Source organism: Syngnathus scovelli, chromosome 4 (genome assembly GCF_024217435.2).
Source record: "Syngnathus scovelli strain Florida chromosome 4, RoL_Ssco_1.2, whole genome shotgun sequence".
NCBI classification, from domain to species: Eukaryota; Metazoa; Chordata; class Actinopteri; order Syngnathiformes; family Syngnathidae; genus Syngnathus; species Syngnathus scovelli.
Window position 1 is genome coordinate 13,723,780 of NC_090850.1, and position 23,440 is coordinate 13,747,219.

The 23,440-nt window shown below is 39.0% G+C and overlaps 2 protein-coding genes across 13 annotated transcripts in view; both read right to left on the reverse strand.

Moving 5' to 3' along the window:
• Positions 1–12,559, reverse strand: part of tead1b (TEA domain family member 1b) — a 35,686-nt gene extending 23,127 nt beyond the window's left edge. Inside the window, exons 1-3 of one of the 3 annotated variants that reach the window (XM_049718891.2) lie at positions 12,329–12,559; positions 11,762–11,891; positions 4,604–4,856 (exon numbers count right to left, since the gene is read on the reverse strand). In XM_049718891.2, coding sequence (XP_049574848.1) covers positions 4,604–4,760 — 157 coding nt within the window. In that variant the 5' untranslated portion in view covers positions 4,761–4,856; positions 11,762–11,891; positions 12,329–12,559. The remainder of the gene's footprint in view (positions 1–4,603; positions 4,857–11,761; positions 11,892–12,328) is intronic. The other 2 variants (XM_049718892.2, XM_049718893.2) reach the window with 2 other exon arrangements.
• Positions 12,560–13,667: 1,108 nt separating this feature from the next.
• The window catches only part of mical2a (microtubule associated monooxygenase, calponin and LIM domain containing 2a), a 34,646-nt gene continuing 24,873 nt past the window's right edge, over positions 13,668–23,440 (reverse strand). For 2 of the 10 annotated variants that reach the window (XM_049718889.1, XM_049718882.1), the window contains 5 exons: positions 23,051–23,158; positions 21,734–21,914; positions 21,434–21,510; positions 21,268–21,364; positions 19,350–19,551 (listed from right to left, as the gene is read on the reverse strand). In XM_049718889.1, the coding sequence (XP_049574846.1) occupies positions 19,529–19,551; positions 21,268–21,364; positions 21,434–21,510; positions 21,734–21,914; positions 23,051–23,158 (486 nt within the window). In that variant the 3' untranslated portion in view covers positions 19,350–19,528. The other 8 variants (XM_049718890.1, XM_049718888.2, XR_007480806.2 and 5 more) reach the window with 7 other exon arrangements.

Consider the following 23,440-nt stretch of genomic DNA (forward strand, 5'->3'; position numbering starts at 1 on the left):
GACTATCAACAGAGAAATGAACGCCTGTCTTCCCTGATAAAGATTTCAATCATGAAAAGACAATTAACATGATATAAAATAAGTATTCTCATCACCAACATACGTGTTGCCGACTCAGTTTCATCACAGTATGGTTACCCAAGTTTTGTAACATCAGTTGATTTATTTGCGTAATCAATGAGTGAGCAGTTAAAATCCTTATAGTTTGTTATATACATATTTCACAATGAACAGTAAATACAATACAAAAAATATTAATTCATATTTGTAAGAGACAACCGGAGTCTTTTTTGTCATAATGCAGAATTGCTTTTTGAAAAACATGGAATCAAGATAGAAGAAAATGTTTGAGATGTTCTCCCCAAAATGGAGGCAGACCTTACTCAACATTGTAGAGTGCAAAAAAAAATTCTACAAATGAATAGAAATGAGTATTGTTAATAAGCCACAAAGTGTCAATTTAAGGTGTGTGATGCCTCTCCTACAATGAAGTCCCTCACACTCCTTTGTGAGTGAATGCAGGTGACTTGGGGAGTCTGAGCTGATCCCAGAATTCCTAATTATCTGCCCGGCAGGGAGGATCAGGTCTGCACACTCTGTCTCGGAGCATTCTGGGCCTGGTGATACACTCCCCACAGACGCAAAGCGCTGGCCCAACGGGGCCAAGCCATGTCTACTCATTATATCAAATTCATTTTTAGCATCTCTGCAAAGCAAGTGCCACTTAGTTGTCAATCACTGACCAGACGGCAGAACAAAACGAGCTGATAGGATAGGTTTACAGTAAAAAAGCACAAAAACATATTGCTTGGAAATAGCGTTTATAAGTATGTAAAACTGAACACTACTACATACCAGTCCGTTAAAAACACACACATTGTCTACAAGCCTCTTTCATTGAATTTTTTTTTGTGCATCTTTCAGCTTTCAGATTGTATGCGACATAGATGAATGACTATATTTGTTAATACCTAAAGATAAAGGAGCTCTAATACCTAACGATAAACTGATTTTCAAATGTAAAACCACCGTAATTTTCAAGATGGAAAAAAAAAAAGTAGTGGGTGTAATTTTTTTTCTATTTTTTTTTATTTAACTTCCAATGAAAGCAATAAGAACGAGACATTGTTTTTGCCAGCAGTAACACAAAAATCCACCGATGTCGTTGATGTCTCAATGAATAAACATACAATTTGAGTGAAGCGTGTTGTTTCACTTATCATCTCCATTTCCGAATAAATGAATGCAGCCTAGCACAGCAGGTGAACTGTGCAAGAGCTTTTGCTGGGGCCCGAGCTCCTTATTTGCCTTCCCCTTCTAAATAACTCTTGCCAAGCCAAGATCAATTTGAGTTAATACTCTATGCAGATGTCTGACATCTCACTTACAATAAGCCTAAGAGAATGCGCACACTGCCGGTCAACACAAGTTTCAGAATATGTGAATCAATTCAGGTAAACACCGCAATAATAAGCTAAGAAACTGAAATTACAAATTGTGTGTACGGCAACACAGTTGCTATAGAGACTGTTGCTAATTAACTGCACTCTACCCCTGGATGACAAAGGGCTTAATGGCACTCTCTTGAGATGAGCTCTGCATTTGGAACACATCGCCATTCCTAGAATCTCAAATACAAAATACCAGTCTCCATGTAGCCAACTTTCATCTCAGATGCCATGAGAGGCTGTGACTCTCAGTAAGCACTATAAACCGAGATTAAAGGACCATTGCACCAAGACTATGCGTTGCAAAGCCTTTGGCCCAAAAAGAAAAAAAAATGATCTCAACAACAAACATTTCACTGGTAAGCAACCTCTGACAGCATTTTAAACTAGTTTTTCTCGGAGATTTAATTACTATTGCTTCCTGGTATATGCATGAATGTCATTAATTTCTCTATCTTTGGAGTTGTATTTCTAGTGAATAAATCATCCTATATTTGGGGGACATCTATAATTTTTTTATGTTGTTTAATGTGTTTTTTAGCATGAAATCCTAATTATATACTTTTATTGTATATAATGTCTGAGGAACAGTGTCATTGGAAGTCATTTAATAATTAAATACTGCTCTAATAAAACGAAAGTGCAGCAAAATATGCAAAATTTTAGGCAAAGTAACAAAAGAGGAAGGCCAAAAGAAGCACTGTTTAATTTGTGATGTGGTCTTCTTAGAATCCAAGCGGACACTCATTTGTAAATTTCACTGGCAAAGGACAAAAATACTTTCCCAAATGGTACATTTGCTCAATTATCCTGTTTGTGGAGCCCCATCAAAACTCCATCCTTTGGGTGCATTTTAGACAATTGAGATTGTCAATAACATGGCGACCCAAGATCAATTTCCATGTTACGGGCCGGTTGTATGCATGTTCACTTTCTGTCTTTATGGTTGGGGCTACAAGGTTAAAACTGCCCCATGTTTTCTTAGACTGATTTGGACTCATATTGCAACAAATAGTAACAAAATAAATATTTTGTATTTGTATGCCTATGGTTTTTTGCACATATGAAATACTGATATTGGGTGAGAGTTTAAGATACGTAGTTGACATGAAACTCATGGGTAACAATGGCATCAGTGATCAGGCTCGGAAGCTTTAGCCGATCTTAGTTGTAATCCGGGGGGGGGTCGACAAAATCTCGCGAATAGCACTAACCAAACATAACATGCAAAGCGAAGTACTGTGCATGTTATAGTTAGGTGGACTTGTCCATTTGTTAAGAACATTTATTCTTTTCAAGTTCTCTGGTTTTGCGTGGAAATACATTTAATTTTTTCGACCAACAATTGAAGAATGAAATTCAATTACATTCACAAAAAAATGAAGATGTCTGCTTTTGCGTTTGAATTCTTCAAGAGTTCAGTTGCACTAACATGATTATTTTTGTGCGTGTTTATTATACTTTGCTTTTCCATTAGTTGCTCTGTCCTTAAGGACTTGGCTTTAGCAGCTGACCGGAGGGGTAAAAAAAAAAAAAAAATGTGATGCTTGCTGAGGAACAAAATGTCAGATGCTGCTTCCTGGCAAGCTTTTGACAAATGTGGTTTGGGTATTGCGTTCATGGTAACAGTTTTTCACTGGTTGTGAAGCAGGAACGCGTTTGTTACATCCTTTACTTGGACAGGTTTATGTTATGGAATATTATTTCTAATTTGGGCCTTGAGCAAGGCACTGTACTATTTTCAAGGACACACTACCGCTGCTCCATTCCTCTGACATCTCTTTTCTTCATCCTTGCAAAATCTATTGTGTACTGCCAAAGCATAAACAAGATTTCCCCTTGTGGGATTACCGCATTGGCACAGCGTTAACTATCCAAAACATGGCATGAGAGCTCAAAAACACATACAGTGAAAATGTCATGCTTTAACCCCGAGCAATCAGAAAGCCTCAGTGTGTTTGTGGAGGAGCAGACAGTAGGGCAGGTCCTGTCTGAGGCCATAGTAGCAGCTGAGGGCTTTCATTGCAACTCTTGCAATTTACATTTGGTTTGGCCGGAGGGGTCACATGACAGCTGCAAGTGAATGCGCTGCGGGGTTTTCGGCCGTCACTTGACATTGACAAGCTGTGTGAGTTGAAATCCTCCTCTTCCTTCTTTCCATGACATCACCAAGCCAGAGATGGGGTAGAGGAGGGCAGGGGGAGAGGGGGCACAGCTGGTGGGCGCCACAGTACCATCTGCTACAGACTAATAGTTCATGCTGTTTTACTTACCAACTTGCACTTAAGCATCTGCATGGCTGCCGCGTTGTTAGTTTGAGATTGACCATCATGTACTTGGAGCAGCATTTGTGCTTTATTTGCCCCAATCGTTCTCAAATCCCAATAAAAATGCTAATAATAGTGATAATATTTTGTTGCGGCAGCTTTGCCCAAAGCAGAACTTCCATTGTGACTTGCATGGTTTTCATTGTTATAGTTTTGGTCTTTTTCATTGCTGATAAAAGAGGGCAGAGGAACGTAATGAAATGCGTACTGTGGTGCCATTTTATATTTATTGCCTGATACACAAACCGGAAAAGGTAGCTTCTTGTTGGTGTACAGGTCTTAGTTGTGGGCTGTTGTCAGCTGTTCAGCTTCTACGCAGACATACGTAGATGTGAGTGTCAAAGCTTGAGTGACGACAACATCAGATGTTTTTATGAGAATGATTCACCGGCTGGCAGTCATGGAAATAAACCTTGAATGGGCTTTAATTCATCACACCAGACCACTCACCGTTCGGCACTTACCTATTTGCGTTTTTTTTCCCACCAATACTTATTCAATATTATTTTTTTTCCTTCCCCATTTCCCCCTTTTTGCGATAAAGGCGTATTGGAGGTTTATCGGAATTTTGAAAATAATTTTCTGGGTTAAAAAATAGAATTGACTATTTCCCACAAAAAGGGGGAAACAGTATTGGAACAAAAATATTTGTTTATTCATGGAGAAGTCAAGTAAAACAATCATCTTTATATTTACATATTCGGTGCTAGTCAACACATGGCATTCTTACCAATATTGCGTTTGTGGAATAGGAATTAGATTGATTGATTTGTATTTTTATAGCTCTGCATACACAAAGAAAAAAGTATATCGCAGACTTGCACTCACCATACATCTTCCCCTCATCTGACAGGATGATCTTCCGACGTCCACAAGGAGGGTAAATGGCCAAGGCTTCTTGGAAGCTCTGTTCGATGTCAGGACTCCACACGCCTTCTGCATCGTTGTCCACGGGCTTGTCTGCCGAATCGCTCATCCTCTCCATGTCTTCGGCAGGGCTTTCGCTGCCGCTCCAGCTGCTGGGATCAATGTTTGTGGTTGGGCCCTCCAAGCTAAAGCCTGGACCAGACTAGGGTGAGACCTGGGAAAAAATATGTAACAGACAGTGGTGCTTCAACTTTCTTTATACAAATGTCATTTGTTCCGTAACCACTCTTATAACTGAAAACATGTGTATCTCAAATCTCCTCATTGAAATAAGTTAAAAATCACTCCCCATCGTTGTTTGCCACTTGGCCACCAGAGGGCATTACAATACTAGCATACAGACTCAAATGAAGAAGAGTTTCACAAGTAAAGTGACTCAGCCGCAACCAATTGTTCAGAGTGAAAGTCTATTCACGTGGCGCAAGCTGTCTTTAAGTATGCATATTTTTTTTTTTCCAGCATGTCAGTTTATGAAGGGGGAGGGTGTAGCGGGTTACACCGAGGGGGAAAAACACCCAGTGAACGGAGAGAACTTTCACTGAGTTGTGTTTTTTTTGTGTAAACTGCTGACACTGCTAAACTACCTCACAACTGATTGAGAGTAGGAGAGGGGAGCTAATGGGGGCGAAGGCATATTTGTACCTCGCAAGTCTTTCTGGATGTGTTGCACTTGTTGTAAGACTAATGCAAAACTAATTAGTATATAAATGTAAAATAAAAAGTCAACATCGAATTAGGTCCATATTCAAGACATGATGGTATTTGAAAAACAGGTGGGGTTTGAAACGTTCCGCCTAAAAGAGACTATAAATTGAAATATTAGGATGCTAGCTTCTTAACACCACTTAACACCGTAAACAAACTTTCATTCTGCCTTGCTTGCTTGCACTGATTGCACTTTTACATACTGCAGCAGTCCAACATTCTATGCTAGTCCATTCTGTCTCTGTGCAGTTTCTATAGAGCGGCAAAGCACGAAAACGGTATTAACATTGCTCGACTGAAACGACTGGGTAAAAGGATCTATTGATTTGGACAACGAGGAACCGGGTCTTCTTTGTCATCCTTGAGACACTCTTAATGACGGTCTCTCTGGCAATCAGACCAGTTTAACTCTACCTATACTTGTTGGCTTCTTTCATTCCCCTTTAAATGGGGCATTCTGTTCCAAGATTTCAGGATTTCAAACCCTTTTAGAAAAATCAAATATAGATTTATTTTTTCAAAAAAAAAAAAACTGTGCTAAGATGTGACTTATAACAGGCAGCTAAGTGCAATTTTTGAGCATAATGACATGATGTGTAGCAACTTTCTTCACAGCTACGTTGTACTCACACTGTGAGGCTTGATGAGGCTTCAAATCAGTGGAATCCAGATTGTGTTTGTTTTCCTGACAGTCGATAAGAACACTAAATACAATTAAGTGCCTTATCAAATAGTCTACATTTTCTTACTAAGTGCTGATTTAAGATTGCAGTTTACAGTAGACAAGTAGGATTGTTTTTAACTTTTCCTTGCCCATTCTGTTAAGATCCAGGATTATAAAAGACCATAACAATTAGCCAAAGACCAAACAACCCTTTGGTTTTTGGTGTGGCTAGGGATACTTAATGCTATTTTTTTCCAATCTTTAATAAATAGACATAAAGAATTCACTGACACTGAAAGTGTCTGCATTAAAGCTTAATGGTGCTTTTTTTTCCCCCAATCTTAATAAATAGACATAAAGAATTCACTGACATTGAAAGAGTCTGCATAAAAGCTTAATGGTGCAATTTGTTTCCTTGTATGGTAGACTAATCAATTAGCTAGTTAAGCACTGCATATTAGCAATGTGCTTAGAGAGACAGATAAATACTGTACCATAAGATGGATACAATGTCCAATCACAACATTCGTATTTAATTCCCCGCTTAACATTGACATTATACATTCAAGTGGCAAATACAATTTATTATTACTAGAAAACTGAAAGTTTATCTGCTGTATTTTTATATATGTATGTGGTTTGTAGCTCCTTGTTTCATCCATTCTATGCAATGTAAAAAAAAAATTGTCCATTTAATGTGAAATGTACTAGTCTAGTAACGGTGACAATGGAATAGCAAGTGGGGTTATTCAGGTGTGAAAACCAGATGGTAGGTGCATACATTTTCTGATTTAACACCAGCAACAGGTCCAGTAAATTATTATTTAGATCTTGGCACAGACCTCTGTCAGGGCAAGACTGTAACAAGTTTAAAAAAAAGAAAAATCAAGAATTAATGAAGCCAGTGCCACATCAGAATTTTAAAGGGTTTTTATTGAGCCCTCCATTCCATACTCACATTTTGTATTTTTCTTTTTTTACATGATGTGTAAATCTCTTATATATTCCATGTCTTATTCTTGGTTTGTTGACTTGGTTCTTAGCTCAAATAAATAGTTTTGAATACAAGTCATATCTAGCTTCAATAGATTAGCTCCTTTGAATCCCTAAATTGGATGCTTCTGCTAAAAGCTCTTTGTGAGTCATCAATGAAGGGGTCTCCTAGTGCCGTAGAATCTGGCGCCTAATTGTGTTTTTCACAGGAAGGTATGAATGTCACCCATAGAAACACTTGTGGCTTACAGATAATTGCATATTTTCCTCCTTTCAGAGCGTGCACCATAGAAATGGTCTTACTCGTCAGATATGGGGCAGAGAGATGGCCGGCATTGCAGTAAGTGACAGTGGTAGCTAAGCAGAGGAGTAGCTGTGACACGGCATTATGGGAAATTATACTTACAGTGAGATTACATAAACCACTCACCGAGCTGGAATCCAGCTCCTTAAATTAAGAGAACCCATTTCAGCCATCAGACAGAGCAAGGTAATGAAATAGCAGATGAGAGGTCTCAAATGTAATTTTCCATGTGGAGTTCTTTTGTGCTGTTATCTCAGAAGGTGCAATAATGATTTCATGAATGACTTTTGTGGGCTCCATAATAACCCACGGTATTTAAGGCCTCAATGTGTAAAACCATAATTATGATGCGCTTTAAAAACGTAACATTTTCCGGATGTTGTAGAGACATAATTATCACAGCAATGTGAAAACTATTTCATTTTGAGCAATGTGCAAAAAAACTCACAATAGTAGACGTGCCCTCTATTATATGGCAAATTAAAACATCATTGGGAAAATTGTTTTACGTCTGTAAAAGCATATCTTTGAAGACCTTGAGATGCATTTGTAAGGCGGAATGAATGCAACAAAATGAATGCAAAAATGAATCAGGCAAATACTTTTGAAATTACCTTTGCGATTCAATTTATTTACACATCTTTCCCACACAAACCCAAGTTAACTACGAATTTCATTTAAACAGAGTTGACACATTGACCCCACACTTGCAAAATAAAAAAAAAATTCCGAGGCATAGAAACAAGCGACTGTACTCAAAACGATCCCAGTAATATATTGTATGCAGATTATCAGAGCATGAAGATTCAATATTACAATACCATTCATTACCAACTTAAACGCAAGGGGTTGGAAGACTTTCTTAGGGCTGCCCATGTTGGCAATGGCTTTTGCGTTCATTTCATGCCTCTTTGAACCGGTAGGCTTAGATGCTGCGAATCTGTCTCATGTCATCACACTCAAACCTGAGGCCTGGACCTCACCACCCAGCAACCACCAGGCCACTGTGGGATCAATCTTTGTTTGCCAGAGAATAGGATTGATTTACAGGTCCTATCAAAGCAGCCCTCGCTCGACCCGCCGCAGAATGAGAACCACCTAGCAACAACATGTCCTGGACAACATCAGACACATCTGCAGTCCCGAAAAGAGATGTAGTTAAAACGTTGTCTACCATAACACAAGGGTGATTTTTTTTCATGAATTTGAGGCAAACAATCTCCTTCTTGTAATGCCGGAACATATTAAAGTAAAATGTACCTTTCAAATATTACAGCTTGGATATTTGCCTTTGAAAAAAAATGCAGCGCATTCCAGACAGCAAGCATGCAGTAGCGTGGAGCGCGAGCTGAACACATAAAGCTCAGGAAATTAAAGCTGTAAATAAAGGTCTGTCAGATAAAGAATCTTATGAGCGCCGAGCCACAGGCTCATTCAGGACGCGTGCGGACGGGCATGAAAAAACAAATCACAGTGATGAGTGTGAGGGCAACCATTTGCATTTCCTTGTCTGCACCCATCATTCGGCCTGTACACAATTACCTTTATTTTTTTTCCCCCATTGCCGGAATACTACACAAATTACACGTAATATATCTTATTCAGGTGTCAGAAAGGGTACATTTTGAACAACCCACCCGCGGGGTTTAACTCAAAAACTGTGGATACTCTTTTACGAGACCGATGACGGAAAAATACTGGGTAAAGAATTAACACATGCACATTTAGACTGCATTCTGCATAAGACTTAGCACCGAGTTTGCATTACTTTCCATCCGTCCCACCTAAGATTGAAAACTAATGTACAGGATGCAATGTGCATTTGAATATTGCAAGCTTCCCCTCCACTTTATCTGTGCCTCGGCAGAATCCAAGGCACCTTCTGGCCAGAAAGCCTTATCTCAGTCAGTCCTGGTTACACTACGGTGACGAGTGAGGGGGTGTCGTGTGGAAATTTGTAGCCAGATTTAATTGGAGAATATGTCTGAATAGACGCCAAATATTATACACTTTCAGTAAATGAAGTGGCCTTACGCCTTTGTTCCCTATTAATCATCGAAGGCTGAGCACCTTGGTCACTCACTCTTATTGCCGGCACAGGGAGAGGAAGTTGTTGAAGCACAGATTTCCTGCCTTTATAGCGGATAAGAACTCCAGTTGTAGAACAGATAGAAAGTGATTCATACTGAGATGATGATTCAGAGATTACTATAGTGTGTTACTTATGGTCACACAAAAAATATAGATGAATAATACTTTTCAGAAAATACATTTCAAGAATGACATTTCGAGACGAATCAAATTATGCATGGTAAATTATACATGGTAAAGGAAAACTGAAACATGCCACTTTTTTTTTCTTCGCTATTGGAAAAAACAACTGTGTTGCATTAACTAAAAAGGTCTGACAGGAGTCAAATATTTCCGGTAGCTAGTGGACCATTTATGGCTGCAGTTTGAAGCAGATTTTCTTAAATGACGTCAGTGGCTTTGAGCCAGCTTTTCCTTTTTGGTGGCACTCTGGGCTGGTCTCAGCGGGCTTTGCTCAAACTGCTGAGCAGCAGCACACACACACTCTAAAATTCCCTTTCTAGACCAGGGTTTACCTCAGGGCACAAACAGTCTGGAAGCCTGCGGGAGTGTCCTTTTTAAAATTTGCCATAATCGTCAAAAGCAGATATAGGATTCTAGTAGCCTACTACAAATTCAGTAGTTCAAAATCTTGTGATTTATAGATTCAAGAAAACCGCTGAAACTTTTACCGTAACATAAAACAACAATGTTTATGTGACAGAGTCATATCCTTGTAAACGCAAATAAAATTGACAGGGGAAATTGCTCTACAAAAATAAATAGAGACTTATTACATAAAAATTCAACAAATATAAATAATAAAAATGCATTTCTCTGTACTATTATAACTTTTGTTTTTGTCATGACACGTAAACTCAATTGATAAAAAAAAAGAAGTCTATTGATATGTTACCATTAATTGATTAAATATTTATGTACCTAAACAACACTGGGACTCCAGTAAAATTTGCAAAATGATAAATATTCTTAGTCCAAACCATACATTTTTTTTGTCTATTAGCACAATTATGCAACCTTAAAGTAAAGCCTGCATCTAAAAATAAGGGACTCTGCAAAAAGTCCAAGCTTTATTTGATTTTTATGACTATAAAACCTGTTGATCGAGGTTAAAGAAATGCCTATTGTTCTACGCCAAAGGTGATGTAAAGCAAACCGATTTTGGGAAGACCTCACTACAAATATTTCCTATTCTTATACAAGTGTCGAACAGGCTTTGGTCCAACAGGTTGCCTGATTGCATAAACTGAAAACAAAGCATTCATTTCTAGCCCCTCGCGAGAAGATTTACTCATATAATGAGAATTGTTTGGGGTTATGCAGAGTTCGGAATTATTCCTGGAAATAATAACCCTTTTGTGCCAATTTCTTGTGTTTCATGTTTTGTTGAGCCTCCGCATAGCTAAGAATTGGGTAGTTTTCTGAGAGTAGATGTGAAAACTCCATCAATTAAATCTGCATTTAAAAACACAGATACCTGAGAGTACATTTTACTCCCTTCACTGCTCCTGCAAGTCTGTTTTGCACTTATGTCCAGTGGCAAAACGAGCTTTCTAATTAGCTTATTCAACTTTGACCACAAGCGGCGTATCTAACTGGTGACCTTGTGACCTTACAGTGCTGCTGTGAAATCTTGAAACAGTAAAAGTCTAGTGCAAAAAAAAAAAAATATCTGCAAGCTGCAAATCACTTATATTGTTATATTTCAATTAATAAATATTTTTAAAAGTTTGGAAAAATTGCATGCAAATTTACAAGAAAAAGTAGTATAAAATGTAGTGCTACTGGTGATCTACTACAAGGGCTCACTTTTAGCTGAGCAGGCAATTCCCAAAATAAAGGAAAGCCCCAAACGGAAAGCATAGCGGTGGGGGGAAGCAAAACAAAGGCGCCACGAACGATATTCGAACTAATATTTAACGTCCATTTCCCGCGAGTTAGTACCAGACATAGCGGAGTAATCTACTTTTCGAACGAGTAACACGTCAATTAAAGCTAATATTCCTCCGACACTGTGCCAACAACTAAACCTTTAGCCCCGGGATACTTTTACGTTGGAGGATGTGTATGATCTCATTTTAATGTGTGGTGTTTTTTTTTTTTTTAAAGATCCAAAGCAAAATACTAGTCTTCGAATATAGACAGTTATTATTTTGAGCATTGTTCGTATCGTGAGCGAACGTAAAGTAAGCTGCGCGAACCAATGACGGACTTTTGACTTATTTTTCCGAGCGGTTCCCTCGCCTGCCCTGTAAAAGTGAAGCTAAAGGAAAAAGAAGCAGGAAAAAATAGATATACTCACACAGAACTTCGACGGCGATTTAAAAAAGCAACGTCCAAGGTAGCGAAGCAACAAGTCTCCCTGGTGTTTTTCGTCGAGGTGGTCCGAAAAGCCTCCGATGAAATCCGCCAAGTGTCGATCGAGTCAACAACTAGAGAGAGGAAAAGAGCAACGCTTACAATCGTCATGTTGTCTCAAAAACTGTTTTCCGAGCTGGTTATGTATTTTTTTTAGTTGAGGCTTAAATCCCCCGTGGGTGTTTCCGAGGCTCTGACACGGAGCACACGACATGTGGCGCTTTTAAAAGGGGCGTAGGAGCAGCCTTCTTCTCCAAAAATGTGAAAAATGTAAAAGATTTTCGCCGCTCGAGCGATGAGAGCAGAGCGAGCGTTCAAAGTGCCTGTTGCAACAGCGAGTCGGCCATCTAACCCACTACACTCACCGTTTCCACGCGCCGTGGGAGAAATAACATAAATAGGCCAGCGTTTTTTTTTATAAACTACTCAGTATTTGAAAAGTCATAAAGTAAACCAAGCAAATAGAAGTCGGCATTCACTTTGAATGCCTGCAACTAGCAATGGAACTTACCTCGTTATTGATACCTCATATTTAAAAAAAAAAAAAATCCATTTTGAGCTCATGTGGTGTTATTGGGCATTTACAATACTAATGTCAAGTTATTCTGGTGTTTTTGAGTCGGCAAGGAAGGTGAATCGCTTCGCTCACTGACAGAGATGCGAAGAATGCTCGGAATGAGAAGAGGAATGAAATGAACGCAAAGAGCGAGTTTGCGTCGGGGGCGGAGCGAGAGGTGGCGTCATCCCGGAACCCTGCAGCTTTCCTCGGCCGAGCGGGGACAGGGAGGGCGCTTTGACAGCCCGGGGAACTGTGGCCTTCAGGGACGCGCGGAAAGTTCAACTTCACACCTTCTTTCCATCACGGTCAAATCCTTAAATCATTGAGGTTTTGTCCTTACAAAGTGGGCGAATCTTGAATATCTACTCTATACAATATTCTGGCAGGCTTAAATGGCACCATGTGCGAGACCCCCTCCCCCCATATGCCCCCTCTCTCCTATTTCTACCACTATTTTCAACACACACATGCACAGATGAAGTGCAGAATTTATGTTGTTTCAAAATACAACTATTTTTATAGCTTCATATCTATATACTTGTGTACCTGATGAGGTGTCAATCATTTCTCGTGCACTAGCGGACACATTCGCTGCAGACGTTACCTTGGGCTTCAGGAGTTTTGCTGAAACTATGGCGGAAAATCCAGACAACTGGGCAAAAGACTGGCAAACACAAGCAGCAACGGAGCAAGAAAAGCTAAAAAGAAGGAATTAAGAATCATTCTGTTCTTTTACGTTAATAATTTTGACAACATAGGGTGAACATTGCAGTTGCCTTTCAGAGTTTGAGGGACTTCAAGCAGCTGAGAGGTTTCACAGATGCATAGTTGGGTTACTCACCAAATAAGTTTATCACCTTTTTGATTCATTCATTGCATTCCCTTCATCTGTATTTAGTATTACTGTAGTAGTCATTATCTCAACCACTTGCCCATGTTACTGCTTTGCAAGCAACCAAATTGTATGATAAAATTCGATAACATGCTTCTCATCGAGACGTCAACATTTCACACTCAATTTCTTTGCTTCAGTGTCTAGGTGAACAAAAAGCAATTCAGTAGATTCACATGAGTGTGTCTATACAGCCAAATACACAACTGTGGGCCTGTCTGAACAAGTCATCCATTAGAGAGCCTGTGTTTTGACACGGTTTTCAAAAGAAAACCATAAAGAAAGATGAATGAGCGGTGTTCTGAAAACATCTATCGACACCTTTTAACGCCCGTCTGCATGCTTGCCCCAAAGACTGGAGGGTAGGGTATAGAAATGCCCATCATTCTTGTCTGTCAATACTTTTTTTTGGTTCACCTTTATTCAACCATCACACTTTTAACTCCACCATTTCTCAAACACACACGTGACATGATCACGTTGGCTGGCTGCTGGTGTTTCTAAAGATCCAGTGCACGCTGTTGAAAAAAAAAAAAAATATATATATATATATATTGAGAATATTTGCCATTTTTCACATGTCCTGAGTGTTGTTAGTCACCTAAATGTTGAACAGAGGCTGTGATTTACCGAAGTCAAATTCCTTGTTTGGCACGCTCAAACATGGCGAATAAAAACTCTTGAATCTTGAATCTTATCTGTTTTGATTTTACTCTTTCAGGTAAATATTTTTTTTAAATATGTTCATTATACTGGTTGTAGTTTGGAGTAGTGTGAAACTGTATTCAGCTGCTGCCCAACTTGTCATCTGATCTGATATGCAAGCATTAAACCACATTTTTCCAGACTTGCGGAAACAAGCCAATTAAGCTTTCAATTATTCATACCCTTTAGACTTAAAGTGAATATTTGTTGAATGTGTGTCATTTACAAGAAAACAAAAAACTGTAAGAAATTTTGTTCAGAATAAATGAAAACTCATCACCATTTAGTGTTGTTTTGTTGATTTTGTCGTGTAAAAAAAATGAGGACAAGAGAAATCATGTTTCTAATGTGACCTGTATGACTCAATAACATTAGAAAAAACTCTTTTTTGAGATGAACAAATAATAAAAAAATTGATTGCACAAGTCTCCTGTACGAGTCAGTAATTTTGACAAGGTGGGGGAATTGTGAGCAGTCTGAAGTAGCCCTTGATCAAAACAGCTACATCCCAGTAGTTGCTTATTTTACTTCCCCCATGAATAATAATAAAAATTAATAATAAAAAGCTAAAGGGTTCCTATTAAATATAGAAACCTTTGCTTTGAAATAATTTAATAATTTATGGTGTCATTTGTTTTTTAATCACAAGAGCATGCCATTTAAATTTAGGGTGTGTAGAAAAAGAAAACACAGAGTTGCATGACCCAGTATATGAGCTGACATCAGAATCATCACTGAAAACTGCATCTGCTTTTTAAACACATCGCATCTGCACAGCAAAGGGGCCAATTCATAACAAACGATTTGTTTGGCAGTGTGGTGATTTCAACTTTCTGATGGCGGCCAGTACAATAGAATTAGGGTAATTCGGTTCAGCCACCCCCCTCCCTCCAGGTATACTCTGCTGCTGCAACTGTCTGGTCTGGTTTAGTCTGGTCGCCAACCTTCTCTAATCAGATCGCCGTCTAAGGCCAAGCGCTGGCTCTCTGCTCTGACTGCTCAGCTGGCGGCACTCTTTTGCTTTAGTCACACACAATATAGAAAATCAGGGTCAACCCACTGATTTACAAGAATATGACTTGGGTTTATTTATAGCAAGTTACAGCAAAATGGGAAGAAGTCATCCCAATAATGACATTTCTTTACATATACATATCTTCTCAAAGGTATGTTACAGCAGGGGCGAAAAGAGAAGGGTTAAAAAAGATGAAGTCCTCACACACGCCCCTTGAAATCTACCATGCCTTTTTCACCCATTTGCTTGTCACACTGTTTCAAACAGTTTGCGCACTTGCAGGTTAATCTCTTTATCGCCGCGGCAGCAAACGTTGCCTGTGCAACAGAAGATACTGCCAGAAGGATACAGACATTAAAGTCATTGCATAACCGATGTTTAAAATGTGATTATGACCAGATGTGCTCGCAGATATTTGTAGAGGCAAGGGATTTTCTGATATCACATGGACACATGTTTTGAGAACAACCAGCTTTGCGTGCGATTATCAAAAAGAATCAGAGAGATATTCTGCCATCTGGCAATATATATATATATATATATATATATATGCAGTTTGACACCAAATATTTTGAAAGTGTTCAATGCCAGTTTAAATGGATGTAAAATCACCCAATGTGTTATACGGAGGACAGAAGAGCACACTATTTAGCACAGGCATGCTATTTTTATTGCAAGGTACAATATAAGAAGACACCAGTGTAATTATCCCTTAATAGATGGAAATGCTCCTTTTCAAGGAATCGGGGCATATGATGTGTGATTATGAGTGATCCTTTTCTTTGTGATTGTAAAAAAAAAAGCACAGTTGTTGGATGATGATGGTGGATCAGAACAATTGGTAATACTTGTCTATCTTTTCCAGCTTACCTAGCAGATGTAAGGCAAGAAACCCAGGTCTCAATATTTAGGGCCACATTCATTCATAAGGGAGACGACACATTTATGTTTAGGTTTATTACTTTTAATAGTGCTAATAAAGAACGTAGAGAAGTATAATTTGGGCAAGCTGGCAGGATTTTCCAGTTGACTTTAGAAAAACATATTTATGTTTCAACTATTCCACTCAAGACAGTGAGTCTGTTCTTCTTGGTTACCTTTACAGGTACAAATGCATTGCACATTTTTGTGTTGTGTTTGGCACAAGGTTATTTTTGTAGATGCTGATTAAAATGAGTTCAAACATCTTCAACAACATTCCTGTCAGGCTGTTGTTAATTGAACGAACAATAACATTAAAACTGCAGTGTGAGAAGGGAAATTCAAAAAGGAGCAACTTTATCAATGTCCTTTTTTTATATTCAGGATTACATACAATTTTAGGTATGGAATTTCATACTTTTTTGAATGCGAGGATCTGACCATGGGAAGTACTTATGGGCGGTAAAAGGACTCGACATATGTAAAGTGCTTTGGTTGAGGCAATGCTAGAACTTCCTTGCATTGTTGCTTGGTGTTGAAGACCGTGCCTGGTTATTTTTATCCAGTTGGAAGTCGAAAGGAAACCCAAGCCATTTGTCAAAATGGCTTGAGGAAACTTCCGGATGGACTCTCCACTGCCTGCAGATGATGGCGTTTATTGACGTTGGGAGTGAATGAACTAGCCTGGTGGGTTTTAGTGCAGACCATGTATGGTGTGCCTTCTAGTGGAACATGAAAGAATCTCAAATCCTACTTAATTTCGCAGTGGCTTTTTGAAACCAGGACAGATGCCCAAATCCACCAGCCCATCTGCACACCCCTGCCTATCACTGTACCACAAATTCAAGGTTAACTGTTGCTATATCTTGAAATGAAGCAAGAAAAAACAGGTGGAAGAGTTAGCGTTATCGACAATTGGTGAAATAAATACTTAAGGCTTGTTATTAAGGCAGAAAACTCACTAACCAGCATGGCTAATAACACCACTTAATTTCTGGTCTGATGTTACTTCATAACGTAGAGAAGAGCAGAGAAGTCACAGGTTTCGGAGTACTAATAGGCACTGTTCCAAGCCCATGCCGACTTGCTGACATTCCTGCTTTTTAGGTGTGAATGTTGAGTGCGAATGGTTGTTAGATTGCTGGCGATCAGTCCACGATGCACTCTGCCGTACCTCAACCCTCACCAAGAGTATCTCAGTTCAGAAAAAAAGGAAACCTGAGCGAAACCAGACAACTTCTGCCCTTTAATGTTCTTGCTGAGCTGGGCAGACATTTCATTTTGAAAAGTGTAATTATTTTTCTCCATAGAGGAAATGTAAATAGATGAAAAACAATTTAATCTACCGCCCATTGTGATTCCTCTTCCACCGGGACACTAAAAGATGATTTATGTCTAAGTGCTGACATTATGTTGTAGATTAATCTTCTCCCAGCAGTTTGTGTATTTTCATCAGCTTTTAGGGCATTTGTAATTCTAGTCCAATTTCAGGCTGATTGCCCTGTTGCTCAAATGCTAATCATCGTCACTGTGTAAATTGTTTTCTAGTTTAACACTCAAGGGAAGACATTACATTTATAGCAATAACAGCTACTGCAAATATGTCACTCAGAGCGTCGGCAAGTAATCTTCCCTGTAAGCTCCTAAGTGAACTCAAGGATGTTTATTCAGCACACCCATTACACCTGGATGATGTTCACTAAACTGGAGCACGGCAAACAAGTTAAGACAAACAAATTTGACAGCAAGCATGTGCAGCATTTAAATAGAATAACTGCATGAATTGAAATCTGCAAAAAGAGGGCAAGGCAAGAAGCAGAAATGTTTTTTTTTTTTAAAAAACAGTTTTAAACAACAACATACATTGTAATGAGTTTTTTTTGTTTGTGAAATATGAATTTCAAAGGCAAAATCCAGCTATTTTTATCCATCTCAGGAAGAACGGCCATTTTGCCACTTGCTGGCGACTGAAAATTACATCACAATTGCAGAGTCTCAGTCAATCGTGGTTTTCTGAAGTCATTGAAGAGATAGGAACATTAATCTTCAGTAGAAAAGGGAACTCAGGAGTCTACAAAATATTTTTGCTTGTCAATTTAGTTCAATGGAATGAAACCAGATAGAAAGTGTTAACATGAAAACCAGGAAAAACATGTTAAGATCAATTGATGTCAGTTTTTTTTTTTTTTTTAATCTGTCTGATTGAGTACTTTCACTCACCTAAAAATTGGTGCAATGCTCTCTAAATCCAGTTTCATGGTAATACCTGGCAATAAAATTTGAACTGTTGATCTCGTCATATTCATTCATCCTTTGATGTCAAACCCAAAGGTTTTGAGTATACAGCACAAATAAAGGAACTGGCCTCACTGCCCAATACTTTGGAGGTTAGTGTGAATCTCTGGGGGGTCATCGTTATTTATTAGGTTGCATTTTCAATGAAATTGTGCCTTTGGTCCGGTCACTTGCAAAATTAGTTTTAAGCGTTGCGAGATGGCTTTATGACATGCATCCGCTTTAAAATGCATCATGACAAAACAGGACCACTCAGTCTTACAGCACATTTAATTTTTTTTTTTTAAAGTGCTTTACAAATATTACAAAGAAAGTTAGAGCCAAGTGCTGATTTTTGACCTTGAAGAATTTCTTAGGAAAACAAAATAATGGGAATCCTAAGAAGGATGTTATGATTGTACATGGCTCTTGATTGTGATGTGATGTCAACAAATACAATAACATCAGGCAATTTAGAGAACGTAGTGATATAAAGTCTCCACACCCCTCTTCAAAATAATTGTGATATAAAAAAAGGGACCAACATAACATTTTCCACCGGTCATGTAACCCGTCTCCTCCAATTTTGCTTATTTTTAAAGGGGAAATAAAAACATAACTGAAATAATGTGGTTGCACAAGTGTGCACACCCTTGATTATGGCTGTGATCATCAATCACAAATCACCTAGTGTAAATGCAACAGCACGCATCTGCCACCATTTAAAGTAACTCTGATTAACACGAAATAAATTGCATAAGGTCTCCTAGACTTTTTTTACCTTTTTTAAATTTTATTTTAATTTTCATTTTGGAGCATAAACTTCAAAGTTTTATCCCGACACTGACTGTTCATAATTCCCTCCACCTTGTCTAAGGTGCCAAAAAGTTCAACCATGATTTTTTTTTGACAAATTAAAACATAGCTCCCAAATACAAGAATGTGTTTTGTCAATTATGAACATAGCTACAGTACATCCCTTTGCTAAATAGCTGTGCACACCTGTGCAACCACATGATTTCCCATCATTTGTACATTTAAGCATAATTTCTCACATAAAACCCAATCATGTGTCACTTATCTTCAATTTTTAAACAACCCCTGTTAGTTGTGGTTCATTATGAAAACACAAGGCCACGCAGAAGCATTTCAAGAGTCACGGTGAGTAATGTCCAAGCCAAGGCCAACTTTAATCAACTCACAATCGTAAATGCAGTTAAAGCAGAGCGACAATTTCATAATATGAAAGTTGGCGTGTGCAGGAAGTCAAACACACAACCACGTGACCATGCACGTAATCACCTTTAACGCAAATATGTGCAACCATCCAGCCGGCTTAGACACATCATATGAGGTGAAGAGAACAGTCTAAAAACACAAAGAGCATACAGACGAAGGATGGGAAAACAACATACGTAAGCACAAAGTCCTGAAAACAAGATACAGTACTGACATTTAGAAGGGAAAAGATATCGGTTCATTGGTTTCACGGTTGTTGAAGCAAAAAAACATTGACACAAGTTGGATTTGGTTACCCGATTTTTTTTCTAAGAGGAATTTTTAAAAGAATGAGGTTTTCCATCTGTGACGTAATGAACACCTCAATTTAAGCTCATTTTAAAGCAATTTCAGTCATGCAGTATGTAAATAGCAGAGAGCAAATCCAACGCCAAATTGTTGTAAACAAACAATGTACACACATTTCTAAAGTGCCTGATAAGCATCAATAGATGTTGGATAAAGCAACTGGGAGGCTTCTTGGTAAAACACGTAACAGCAAGAGTGGCAAGCTTGCCAGCCTCTTTTGTCTACAGTCAATTACAAATATTAATAAACTAAACTGAGTCTTGTAGTTCTAGAAAGAACTCAAAGGGCTGATTTTTTTTTTTGAGCCCTTTTTTTTCTGAGACTCGACAGTAGATATCAGAAAAGCACAGACTAAATGCTAAAAAGCATCCACAGTATGAACTAATGATAAAGCAAATTGCACATTCAGTCCACTTTTTTGTTGCTGCTACTAAATCCAGCTCTCAAATATAAAGTGCATGAAGGCAGTCAGTCATCACGACCTGAGTAAAGCAATCGGAAGTGTGCTTGAAGAGCCACTGAGGATCACTTATGAAAACACCCGGCAACCATTTGTCATTTTAGCAACCTGACATATCAAGTCAAGTGCGCTTGCTTGAGTCCCAAAAAAATTATCTTAACTTTGGTTTTGCATGTTATTTAAGAGCTGCGGGTTTGGTTGTAGGCAAATCACAGTGTATACTCTTTTGGATACTCAACCGAGGACTTTACATCAATTTTATTCAATTTCATTAAAGAAATGAAGAAAAATCTGCTTTTATTTTCGTTTGATGTGTGCACATAGTCAGAGGATATTAAATTTAAATATATATCTAGATTTGCTCTAGAATTTGGTAAACACAAAGTATGTTCCAAAAACACACTGTTTTTTGGATGAAAATGGGGAAAATTTTGTATTGTATAAATTTTGTAGGTCAGTATTTGGTTAATACTTGAAAGATTTGCTTGCTTACAAATTTTAACCTTTACTACTCTCCACATTGTTAGCCTAATAGCATAACTGCAAGTCATATTCAACTTAGTATCTTGTGATCAATAAAAAAAAAAAAAACAACAGAGTCCTTGCTAAAAGAAATTAAAAAATCAGAATAACAGTAATACTTGGAAAAATGACTTGGGCAGTTATGCTATTTTACTGACGCCATGTATTCGGTGTAACCTTGAATTCTCTTAAAAAAAAAATAAAGAAACCTAACAAGCACAACGGTGCTGGGAGCAAGGTTTGGGTATCCATGAGCCTGGGCCCGATTTGCTCCTACACCCACATGGGCGCGGCCTCGGTTTGCATCTGCAGCAGAACGTCGTACAAGATGAGCAGCAAGGGCAAAGTCAAGCTGAGTAGCTCGTACATGAAGGCATAGTCCTGGGCGTTGTCCCTTAAGTGGCTAACAAAAGCCCGAGCCGCCCGGCGGCACATAGGCCTGGGGGCGCTACATACGCCACGTGCCACGCTCAGGGGTCTGCTCAGCTGCTCCCACAAAACAGAGCCAAGAGTACCTGCTGGAGTCTGGCTCTGCAGGGCCACCGTACAGCTGGAGGCGGCGCCCTCATCCGTAGCATCGCATAGCCCCTCGAACCGACTTCGTAAATGATTCTGCAACAGAGACGTTCTGTATATCATCTACCATCACCTGCATCCACATGTGAGGTGCTCAGTTCTTACCAAGCGTGCAGAGCCGTTCCTCTGCGGGCTTGTCTCGTTGTTGAGTTGATCAAAGTGAAGCTTGCAGTATAATTTACCTGTCAGAGCATATCAATTGTTAGAATGAACCCAACCTACTAATTAGGTACACCTACACAATCCAACAAGATCAACTATTGGGAAAAATTGCTCATTCAGACAACAAATTTAGACCTTTTTTTTTGGCATGCATTACAAAAATGAGCATTCAAAAATCTTTGTAAAGATTTGTTTGATATTAATATTGTCTTGGGTCAGATGAAAGTGTGAAAGTGAGCGTACCGTGTCGTGCATCAAAGGCATGTGATCCCTGGTGCAGGGTAGAGCTGCAGGTGGTGCAGCGAAAGCATTCCCTGTGAAAGTAGAAGCCCTCGGCACAAATCCTCTCCACCAAATAAACACGCCGCTCGCACGAGTGGCACTTTTCACTCAATTGAGGGAACGCCCTTTGGACCGAGCCGCCCTGAGGAACATAACACACAAACGAGCATTTTGCCACTCAGTTCTGGGTAGTCATTGCCTCTTTGAAAGAGTCCTTTTTTTTTTTTTGCATCTTGATACCTCTGAGATAATCAAGAAACCACTAATATTAGTCATTCTACTCAGAGCATAAAGAATATGACAGTGAGTTCTGTTATTGTCTGTCTACATGTTGCTACTGAAGCATTTGTGTTAAATCCGTTGCTGCAAAGGATTAAAGAACCGCAACATACGTATAAATCTGAAAATCTAATCTGAGACTATTCTACTTTTACACGGTCAGAGAAAAGGCCATTATTGATTTTTTTATTATGGTCAAAATAAAGCATTAGATACAAATCATAAGAACTTTGATACAGCATGTATTAGCACTTTTTTTTTTGTAGATTGTTCAGGTAAGACTAATTTCGCACATGCTCAACATAATTCAAGCACATTCATGCATTATCTTTTGTGAACAATTTCAACCCTTTGAGCAATTCCAATCATGTGCCAGTGGAACTGCTTGCCCTTGTGCATGCTAAGTACAAACAGAAGGGGGAGACATATACCAAAATATATAGCTCGGTTCACAGTGAGGGGAAACAATACTGTGGTTAGTTTCATATCATGTTTCCAGCTACATCAAAAGTAGTGGTAGTAGTAATACTAGTGGTAGTAGTAAAGAAAAAAGTTACACCCAAAAGCAAAATATGATCATGTGGAAGTGCAACCTGTGAAAATTGTGGATAATGTTGCTTTTTGTAGACTGTATGGGATGGGTGGAGTAGAAACCACAAGGAAATCACGCACGCACGCACGCACGCACGCACGCACGCACACGCGCACACACACACAGCACAACCACATCCTCCGCCTCCGTCAGGTCCTACTGCTGATCGAAAGCACACATGTAGAAAAAGCCAACGGTGCAATGCTACATTTAAGGATGCATTTGTGAACGTGAGTGATGGTGACGAAGATGAAGATCAGCGGCCACTCATTCAAATCCCAGTAGTAGTATGATAGTAATCTCAATTTGGAGCATGAAATAGACATTCATACCACAACAGCGTCCAAACATGCAGGCAAAAACAAGCGTGGGAGGGTGGGGTCAAAGGGCGAGCATGTGATAGTCACCTTGATACCAACAGAGTTGTCTGCTGAGATCAAACCGTTGAGATGAAGTGCTTTCTCCCTTATGCTCTTTGACTGAAACTCTCTAGTTTGTTGCGACTGAGCTTTTTTCTAAAACATGAAAGGGGAACCAAAGATCAGTCCCGCCGCTTCCGTCTGATGACACACAAACGCAGCTAAGACTTGGACAAACGTGTGGAGACACTGCATGACGTTCAAACAACACTGTAGTGGAAGACAAACGTGAGAAAGCCACAGAAACCTGACATTGGGCACTAAGCGGCTCATGTAAAGGAACGGAATTTCGGACCGAGCCCTGCCCTACTGAAAAATAGCCAATAGATGATGGCAACCAATCACTGCTTTTGTCTAAATGAAGTTCCTCAACTCTTT